Genomic DNA, 11,058 nt, shown 5'->3' with positions numbered 1-11,058 from the left:
TGGACCTTCTCAAGCCACGCCTTGAAGAGTTTAAAATTCAGATTTGTGGTGAGACTATTGTGCAGCGTATTGAATATAAGCAAATCCCGCACTACTGCTCTTTGTGCAAACACGTTGGGCATCAAGGTTTAGAATGCTATTCGAAAGGCGATGCTCTCAAACCACCACCCCGAAAGCCTAGCAACCGTGCTGTCGTTGAGAAAATGAAAGGAAAGAAGGTTGCTGAAGAGGTCGGGCGGGGCAAAGCAGTAGCAAAGGAAACTGGTGAGAGCTCAAAGATGATGGACCAGCAAGAACAGCTTCAGCCTGCAAAGGACCCCAGGTACCATACTGAACACAAAACTGATTTTATGGCTAATGTGGATGAAAACATCGTTTCTGTTGATGTCGCTAACACCACATGTGAGGATGAAAAAATGGGTGAGGAGAATTCAAAAAATAATATGGCTGAAGGAAATTGGATACAAGTGGGAAATGCTTCCATGCTTCTCCAATAGAATCCAGATGAGGGGGAGAGTTTGGTTAGTAATGCCATACCATTGAAGATCTGCGACCCGACTTGCTCGACCAATCGCAACCCTACCGATACAAACTCGGCGGAGCAGTTGTTACAAGAGCTGGCTTTCCCGAACAGACTGCTCAGAAATCAATTCCTCGTAGACGGGATACCGAATTACTTGGTTAAGAATACAGAGGTGAAAATCCGTGTGATGAAACAGAGGAGTACCTCGTGTGGCCCAAGGATAAAAACAAATCGAATCAACAAGAAGAAAGTGAAGATACAAAATAGTTGAGGTCATGCAAAAATGTAAAGGAGTAGTACTCCTACTTCCTTGTTTGTTGAGTTTGTTGTAATTAGTACTGTACTTTATTTCCAAAAAAAAAAAGTAAAAATTATGTGTGTAATATTTCCAGTTACACTTGAGAAATTTTGGTTTAAAGCTTATGCTACCATTAATTTAGTCTAAATTTTGAAATACTTACACTAATTGAAAGTTTAAATTGAAAGAAACTTCCTTGTATGCATAAATCTGGATGAAATGAAAAATGATATGTCCAAGCTAAGTGGGGACTTGTTGGATAGCTTGTCCATATAACTTCCATGTCCCACATGGAATAATTAATTAAGTTTTCAATACTTAATAAACAGCATTTTTACTTAAATAAGATGACTTCTAAAAATATAAAACAAACTTAAAGCTGCAACTTTAAAAGTTGTTTTTCCAGATGCATCTAATCAAAAAAGGTCTTTTTATTTAAAGGTTGTAACTTTTTTGGATTGAGGAAATGCAAATTGAATGACATTTTTTTTTTGAAAAGGCATTTAAATATATAGATGAAATCAAGTGCTAGTATAATACACTTCACATTCATCAGTTCTTCACTTGATATTTTTATCTTTCGAATTGTTTTTGAAAGAAGGCCTCCGAAATTGCTATTCCGCAAGCCTTGATTGGTTTTGTCGTATCTTAAAAGTGAGTTTGCTTAATTCAACAGCAATCATATAGTGGGGGCAAATTTCACTTTAAGGACAATGAAATCACGCTTCAAAACCTCTCCAATATTCATATATTCTCAACAAACCTCAAAATTACTACATGCAATTTTTCAAACCTTAAAAAGTCTGCATGTATTACATCAAATCTCATGAAGGAGAATGTAATTATTACAATACATATCGATATAAAAGCAAACATTAATTTTCTTCAATATAGAACTATTAATGCAGAATTACATCCTCAAATACAGTAAATACAAAATCAGCACATCCAAGCAGATGCCATGTTTCACTAGATTCTCGGAGGGACTACAACTTTATACTTGAAACAAAGTGGCAACATAAACTATAAGCATTCAAAATGAAACTTCTATATATTCTCTTCATTGTGTGTAATTTTTTACATGTATTGCCTCTGTATTCAAACATCATAATGTACAATTACAGCCTTTATATGTGCAAAGAATGCTACACAAATACTACTATTTCTATTCTTGTGTGAAACAAATATAAACACCACTGAGAAAAGACAGACGCAGCAGCCTAAAGAATCGCACAAATTTTAGAAAATAAGCTTGAGTAATGGAGAGGGACATACACAGTCATGTCCGTCGACGATCATAAAAAATGGGGTTCATCTCTATTTGTGTGTGTCGTAACTCTCTTGGACTCCGAAATTTCTCTGCCTCTCTTGCAATCTGAAGATCGCTGGGAGAAGAATACTGTACAATGACTTTTACAACAAAATGGGGAAGAAGTGCACCCACAGTGATGCTGAGCAAGCATACCCAGAACAGTTTTGTACCAGCAATTTCGAAGAAGGCCCTGCAAGGTTTTTGGATATAAATTCTTAACAACATCTAACGAGGGTGTTCCGTAAACAATAAAAGAGCATACAAGATTCAAAAATAAGACATCAAAGCTTATAAGTTCTTTCACATAAAGTATGGAGTTCCCCAAATTATTGTTAAGATTTTAACAAATTGCTCTCATTTTAATAAACTCCATCATCTTATTTTATCTGAGCACTTCAAGAATTTATTTCTAAAATAAGATCTAACATCTTATAAAAAGATGTATGAGCTTATAATATCTTCTAAATAAGCTCAGCCGAATGCTCAGTATATCGTCTATTACCAAAAGAACTTTTAGACATTGAGAGAAGAGTAGGAATGTAGGAACATCTCTGAATGTACATAGCAAAAGAATCTCAAAGTAGACGACTGCAAGGTAACTCAATATAACTGGCTCCAGAGTTTAAGACGAAAATAGAGAAAAACACAACTTTCGCCGCATACTTTCTAGAAAACAACGGAGTCGGAAATCTAGTGTCTACTCGCACCTCTTTTCCTGTTTTTATTCGATATAAATGTTGCTACAATGGAACTCTAAATATCCCATTAAAGTGATCAATACTTAGGATAGAAACATAAATGCTATTCAGGTGCCAAACTCAGGAAAACGAAAACGTAAAAGACACCAATTGAGAACAACAATATAAGGGAATGAAGCAAAATAGCTTACCAGTAACCAGGCAGGACGGGGATAGCATCAATTATCATGACACAAATGAAAGTTGCAATTATAGATCCCCAGATTGCCGCATGAGTTATCCAATACCATCTGAATACGTCCATGGCTAAATGAATATTAACCATTATTACCACTGCAACAGTCCAAAGATCTCCTATGCTTGAGCCGTCAACTTCGCTTTCCCAATAAGCAAGGAGAGGCACAAAAAAGGCAGCTATACTTTGCCACAATGTATCCAATATTGTTACCCAGAATAATTTCGAGTTGTAGCTTTCTTGTCTTTGTCCAGCACCGTAAAGTTGAGGATACTTCAGCAGTGTAGTTCTACTTAAATCCTTATCAAGAATTCCAACAACTATTGTGGGCAAAGATGTGTATATTACTGAATACAAAACACTGCTCCAGTCAGTGATCGCAGTCGTCAATGTAAAACTCGTGAAGAGCACATACCTGAAGATAAGCGTGTTTTGTGAGTCAACAGGCTGATTTTCCAGCAAACATGTTTATCTTTACAGCTAAGATATAATAGTTTCAGTACACCATTCTATTATCATTCATATATTTAATTCCATAATAATTGAACAATCTATTAATTTGACCAGTTTTTCGCTCTCTAAATGCTCTGATTCTCCACTCCCCTACTCCACATGTCTTATTAAATTCATGTCAGAAGAGGGAGAATCCTGAACTTAATTTTTCCATCTTATCACAAAATGAAGAATAATATAGCAGCATAGCTTTGATGTTGTTTTGGTTAAGGGTCATCAGAACCAAGGACCGTCCATTCTTACTATGATTTGTAGAAATATTTGGACCCAGAAATTGCAGTGGTTAAATGCCTATGAAACTACATTTGTCAGTCTTTAAACAATAAAACAGAACGTGTGATTAAACATTGGAAGTATACTCACCAGAACAAGACCAGAACAAGAACAGCATTTCTGTAGAAGTTGTATAATATCATGTAGCTCATCCGTTGATAATTCCAGTGTCCATGTACCAACAATAATGGGACGAGAAATCTGAACTGACCCATTGCGAAATCTGATGCCATGACAGCCTGCCGACCCTCTTGTCCACTGATTCCAATACCAACATCAGCCTTTTGAATCATTGAAACATCATTTGCTCCTGAAAAGCCATACAGGAAAACCAAAAATATCATTTGATAGCTCAACCCAACAACACACTATCTTAATTGCTTGTTGTTCTTTGTTTTCAGATTTCTAGCTCTTTTACTAAAACAAAATAGAATGTTGCGCACCGTCACCAATGGCAAGTGTCATGTCTTCGGTTCTATTCTTTATCAGCGCAACTATTCCAGCTTTTTGTAATGGAGCCACACGACAACACAATACCACAGCACATTTGCTTGCTAATTCAAAAAGCTGCAGAAAGATTAATATAGACTAATTCAGTATTCTTTGTACACATATCATATCTTCTATGAGGTGGGAAAAAGGACAGAAATGAGAATATGAAACAATTACCTGTTCCTCGAGTTCGGTATCGAGAATATAAACAAGGCTTGTTCCATCAATGATTAAAGCAAGTCGACTAACTTCAGCCGTGGGACCTCCATGAGTGGCATGTGAAACAGTTGTAAGCTTCTTACACAGTAGCAAAGCATCTTCCAAGCTCTTTCTACATGATTCCTTAGAATTCTTGTTTATCACTATCTGGGTCATCCTACTCGTCAAGAGCTTAGAAGAGTAGCCGATTGAAATCGCTGTTTCTTGCTTGTCTCCAGTTAAAACCCAGACTTTGATACCAGCCATTCTTAAAGACTCAATTGCTTCTGGCACACCTTCCTGCAACTTGTCCTCAATCCCAGATGCACCTAATATGTTAAGATGGTTTTCTACATTGTTGGCAACTTTTCGAAGCAAAGCTGCTCTTCCCATCAAGGCTGTGCTGGCGGACTCGTAAGATGACTGCCATTGTTCGAATTCAGATGCACTCAGTTCTCGAGTTCCAATAACAAGTGTTCGCAAACCCTTTGAGGAGTAAGAATGGAGATGAGCTTCTGTCGCCTTTACTATGTTCGCATTTGAAGATTTGTCTATCACACTGAACATGGACGTATCAGCACCTTTTACAAACACCTTTACTGTCTTATCTGGGCATCCTAAGATAACAGACATCCGCTTCCGATCACTATCGAACTCGTGCAGGCCCAAGACATTGAACCTGTGCTGCCATCAATATGTATCACAAGAACATTAATATCAATACAGAAAATGTCTTTAAGAGCAAAAGAAAAGGAAAAGAAACGGAAAAGTAAAATCATACATCATACAACAAAGATAAAAAGAAAATAGAAATATGATGGAACTACTGAATGAAGATCTCTGCAAAGAGATCAAATTTTCAAATAAGAGAAGGAAAAACTAGGCTACTTTCTGTCTGTTTTATCATAACAACTAGAACATCTGTCATCAACTATTTCACCAATGACATGAAAAGATCATTCTAGTGATATCTCTTTTGTCATTTTTATTGGGTTTTCATAACATAATGTTGAGGAACCATTTTCACAGAAAGAACTGTTTATCCAAAATTCTAAATCAATATGTAATTTTCCATGTGGAAAGGCAATTGAGCTCCCAAAATTATGACTGACAGCATCTGGTTGCAGTCGCAGATTGTATTACAGAAAAATTAAGTGGATTACTGATGGCAATAATATGGGAGGAAAAGCAAAATAATGTGTTCAAGATGAATGAAGAAAGCAACTTTCAATTACCTTTGCCTTTCCCCTTGAATTTCAATAACTATGTGGCCAGATGTTCGTTCTATAAGCATAAAACCATAAGCGGCAGCCGCATAGACCAATGCCTGTTCATCAGGAGACTCTCCTTGATACTCTATCAGTTTAACAGAAGGATCGGATGTATCAATAGTTAAAGGTACAATTGTGTTGCAAGCAGCCAATGCCACAAAAAAATTATGAATATGTCTGCCTTCATCTGTGTGTTTCCTTTTCGACAAATTGAAAAGCTCCAAATCAACTTTGACCTTCATCTTTGGCCTCAAAACCATCCCATCAGCTGGCACCAAATAAGACAAACACAAACAATATGGTCAGAATATCGTATGCTAATGATACCAATCTTATCATTGAATAAAAAGAACTACAGCAAGAGAAATACGCAGAAATACACAAAGAATGCGAGAAAGACAAGAATCTGAGTCATAATAATACCTTGAACCAGGTTGTCTGCTTGCCCATTGTCAGTAATGTCCTTCCCGTTGCTATAGTCTATTCCCCCAATGCTCGCACACTGAAATTCCATCTTGTTCTCGGTTAGCGTACCAGTTTTGTCGGAGAAAACATATTTTATCTGTCCCAAATCTTCATTTATATTCAATGCCCTACACTGGAATCTAGAGTTGGAGGATTTATCAAGCATCCGGTCATCTCGGATCATAAAATAAGCCTGACCAACACGAACAAGCTCCATGGATATGTACAGTGAAATGGGAATCATAACTTGGAAGACAATGACAGACATGAGGAACACAAAGAATATCTCCATGCCCCAACCATAATATTCGTAGTTTTCTACTTCAGGCTCTGAGTAGTCCTTTTTCCTGTAAAATTGCATGAGATCCAACTCATCCTTGTGGCGCCTCAACCAAACACCATGACATATGCAGACGATCGTACACAGTGTAACAAGGAAAATTGAAAGGAAAATTATTTCCCTGTTCATACGGGACTCAAGACGGCTTCTCTTGGATGGAGCTCCAGAGTTGTTGAGCATTGCTTTGGTCTCTCTGCCTGCATAAACTGCAACACCAATTGCCCAATCAGTGTTCTTCAGTTCACAACCACGTAGGATTACATTAGAAGGTCCGAGGGAAATACGCTTTCCATCAAGATCCATGTTTGCCTGGAAACCATAAATGTTCCTATTGGGTTTTTCGCACTTGATCAGCCCTGTAATCCTCTCCTTCTCTGGATTTTTCGTTTGGGTCTCTTGCTTTGCATATCGCGTCTTCAAATTTGATTCCCCATCCAAATTGGTAGTCTGTACATAGGCGACTCCAGTAGTGTCACTTGTCGAGAGCAAAACCATGTCACAGGGAAGGGTTTCATTTCCATAAACCTTAATGATCTCTCCAACACGTATATTCTTCCATTTTTTCTGCTGAAACTTATCATCTTGCAAAACCCATGCTAACCGGTTATTCTCAATCTTGTCAGACCGATGCCGCCTATAGTCCTCATAGGCATCCTTAACGGCTGTAACAAACAGCACAAAAGCTAACGGCAAAATTGAAGCTTCCCGGCCGAAAACAGCCAGCTGGGGAAGCTGATTGAGAATGGCAATCACAAGAAAGTAAATGTAGGCAATTCTATGGAACTGTTCAAACAAATTCCGGGGCAAAAAGGTCAAGACAGAATACTTCGAAGTCCTGATCGAGTTCCCAGTGAATTCAAACTTCTCATTTGTTCTCCCAGGATCATTTATATACACTAACCTAGCATCTTCATCATTAATCTCTTTATAGGAGGTGCTAACCCCCCCAAAATCAGTACCGCTAGATCCATATCTCACGGTTCTCATGCTCATCTCACTAAGGTTCACCTCCCTCACAGAGTGGCCACTAGAGGTCTTAGACTGAATTGAGGAAATACTTCGATGTGATGAGGAATTCCTCACAAAACCAGGAACTTGATAAGAGTTCTCATTAATTTCAATTTGGGAATTTGAATCCATTCCAGAAGTAGGTTTGGGGTAAGAGGAAATGGGTATCAAACTATCACCAGGAACAGGAGTATAAGGAAGCTCTTCTTGACCTGGGGTGCGAGGCGACGGAATCAACAAAGGCCGCTGTTGTGAAGTCATGATCTCAAGATCAAACACAATTCAACAGTTCACAAACAAAAAGCACAAAGTTCATATAAAAAAACCCAAAATCGCCACAGCTGAACAAATTTATACAAGAGCCAAATGCTTTAACCAAAAATCACCAAAAACCACAAATGCAATACCACGCCGGACGACAATTCCAGCCGAAATCACAACCCAAATGGAATAACACCGTTCCCACCTCAATAATAACCTTAAAAAAGATTCATAAATCCAAGAACAATCACTTCCCTTCCTTTCTATAATATTCTCCAAAATAAAAGACGAGAAGCACAAAAGAATAATCTTGATGAACAATGAAGTAGAAGAATAAAGTTATATATGGCTAAAGCTACAAACTATAGCGTTGATTAAGCTGGTGAACTAGAACTTACATCTATGAATTTGTACAATAAAGAAAGCAATCGTTTGAAAAAGAAAAGCAGCAGAGTTTTCCACAGGGCGGCGTGTATTTAGTTCGATGTGATTGGAAACCGACGCATTTATCACCATCTGAGAAATATATGTAAGAAAAGAGACAGGAATTTGAAAGGTCAAAGGCATTTTTTTTCTTGCAACAGGAAAAAGAAGGAGAAGGTTGCAAGAAACTCGGAAAGAAAAGAAAGCAGTGAGGAGTCGTAATAGGAGGCGACAAGGGATCAACCAAGTTTTGGATTTTAGCATTGAATTCTGTCTTTGAACTATTCTGCAAATGGAATTCAAATCCCATTTTGTTAATCATCATTATTAAATGAAGAACTGTGTGTCTGTGTGAGAGAGAGAGAGAGGAGAAGTCCAGCAGTGGTAGTTGTTCTTTTATTACTTTTGTCAAAGGTATTTATTTCTAGAAGCACAAAACACGTCCACCGGCTGCTACTAGAATTGTGAATACTGTGCATGGCAAGACTGTAATAAATAGACGGAAATTCTAATTTTGATACGGTGTTATCGAATTTAAATCTATTACACGGTAACTATATTTAATCTAATTATATAAAGGCAAATATTATGTGATACAATACACATAAGATCACGAGGAAGTGATGATGCTTGGATAGACTTTATGACATGTAAGATTTCTGAGATGATTGATTTAATAGGGTGGATAGTATTTTACCCTTGTGAAATGATAAATGACTTTAAAAAACAAAAAAAGAAATCAAAAGGAAAAAAAAAGATTAATTCCCTCTCCCAAGTGTTTAGATAAGAAGTTCATTTGCTCTTTGTTCATTTTTAGTACGATAAACTGTGAAAAATTAATGACCCAAATTCATTGAAGTCTAGTTCATCCATTCTGGATGGTTGGTCCCTAATGCTTGGCCCAATTAACGATGTCTATCTATCTGGCCCAGCCCATCAGCCCAAGCCATCTACCTAGTTTGACCTTATATCTATCCGCCCCTTCCCTTTCTCTGTCAAACCCTAAACATTCCCTCGATTCTCTCTCTCGAGTCTTTTCTCCCCATTCTCAATCTTTTGGGTTTCCTCCCACCGCATTCTCCCTCGTTTTCTGACTCCGACCATTAAATGGTTGGCCCCTTTAAATACTGGTTCTCTAGCTTCTAGCCTTTCAGACGAAAATCTGACTTTCCCTGTCTTCTTCTTCTTCCTTCTAAAATCCCTAAATATCTAAAGCCTTTGTGGCCCTAAGTTGGTAAACCTCTGTTGTTGATCTTGTGCTTTTGTGGCCGTGGTTAACTAGCCTTAGTGGCCGTGGTTAACTAGCCTTAGTGGCTAGCCTCAAAGGCTTAAAGGAGATCAAGCAACTGAATATTTGGGTTGCTGGCCTTAGTGGCCTTTTCGATCCCGATCCTTGGATCTGATTTTTTTAGCTTTATTGTCTTTGTTGTTCTGTAAATCTTTAACTGTTGTATTTCTTTTGTTTTAGATCTGTTATTATTTTGTAAAAATCTGTAACTTAGTCTATAAAATATCTATATTTAAGGGTTTTAAACTCATTTCCTGTTCTATAATAATTTGATAGGTTTAATATGGGCGTGTTTTTGGAGATTGATACCCAATAGTGGTATCAAAGCCACTATCGCCTGGTGTGTTCATTCTTTTCTATTATTTCAATTATGTTAAATTTCTTTTCTTCTGACCTAAACCAAACTCTTGTTATTTCCCTCACCTGGCCGAGCCCTAATGGCTGCGAGTATCTAGTTTCAAGAATAGCTAAGGCACCCTTTTCTCTGCTGGTATTCTGTTACTCTGATAATTTTTTTTGCTTGCTTTTTATTTTGTGCTTTAGTGATTATTTCTGTTGATATGGCTGGCTATAATTTGCAACATTTTTATGGTAAGTCTGATTTTTCAATATGACAACAAAAAATGAAAGAAATTTTAATACAGCAAAAAGTTTTTAAAGCTGTTGATGGTAAATATGCTAATAATGTCCTGATTATAAAAAGCTTGAAAATGATGAGTGTGCTTACTTTTCAATTATTCTTAATTTATCTGGTTCTGTAATTAGAAAAATAGGTAAATAAAATCCCACTAAGGAACTTTGGGATAAACATGAAAAACTTTACACTGAAACTTCTCTTCCTAGTAAATTATTTTTATTAGAAAAAATTTTTAGATATAAACTTGACCTATCTAAAAACATTGAAATAAATCTTGATGATTTTACTAAGTTAATTCAAGATATTAAGTTAACAGGTGATCACAATATTGATGACTATTCTCCTATTATTTTGTTAAATACTATTCCTGAATCACATGGAGATGTTAAAGCTGTTATTAAGTATGGTAGGGATAATGTGAACCTGGAAACTATAATTAGTGGTCTTAAGAGTAAAGAAATGGATCTTAAGACAATTAAACCTAATCAAAATCAATATGAAGTAAAGTTTTTGTTAGAGGAAGAACCAAGAATAGAAACTTTGATTATAAATTGAGAAGACATAATAAGAGTAGAAGTAGAAGTAGGGAAAAAAGTAAGTCTAGACCTAAATATAGAGAAGAAAAGCGTAATCAACATAAGACATATGAAAAGAAGGATAATAGATGTTATAATTGTGGTGAAAGAGGGCTTTTCATTCAAGATTGTACCAAGCCTAAGAAAAATAATTCAAAGGAATCTACCATAGTGTCTGAGAAAAATTCTGATGAAGTATATATGACTTCTCATGTTAATTATGTTAAGTCCTCTTTGAATATGAATGA

The 11,058-nt window shown here is 36.7% G+C and overlaps 1 protein-coding gene across 1 annotated transcript; it reads right to left on the bottom strand.

Annotated features, from left to right (window-relative positions):
* On the bottom strand, nt 1,685-8,573 carry LOC105172290 (phospholipid-transporting ATPase 1). Its single transcript, XM_011093673.2, has 7 exons — nt 6,237-8,573; nt 5,778-6,081; nt 4,522-5,221; nt 4,296-4,419; nt 3,943-4,162; nt 3,023-3,481; nt 1,685-2,323 (listed from the first exon to the last, which is right to left on the bottom strand). Exons 1-7 carry the CDS (start codon nt 7,885-7,887, stop codon nt 2,101-2,103), a joined length of 3,681 nt encoding a protein of 1,226 aa, XP_011091975.1. The 5' UTR covers nt 7,888-8,573; the 3' UTR covers nt 1,685-2,100.

This window comes from Sesamum indicum, linkage group LG10, assembly GCF_000512975.1.
Source record: "Sesamum indicum cultivar Zhongzhi No. 13 linkage group LG10, S_indicum_v1.0, whole genome shotgun sequence".
NCBI classification, from domain to species: domain Eukaryota; kingdom Viridiplantae; phylum Streptophyta; class Magnoliopsida; order Lamiales; family Pedaliaceae; genus Sesamum; species Sesamum indicum.
Note: the sequence above shows the minus strand (reverse complement) of the source record. Positions and strands in the feature narration are given on the sequence as shown.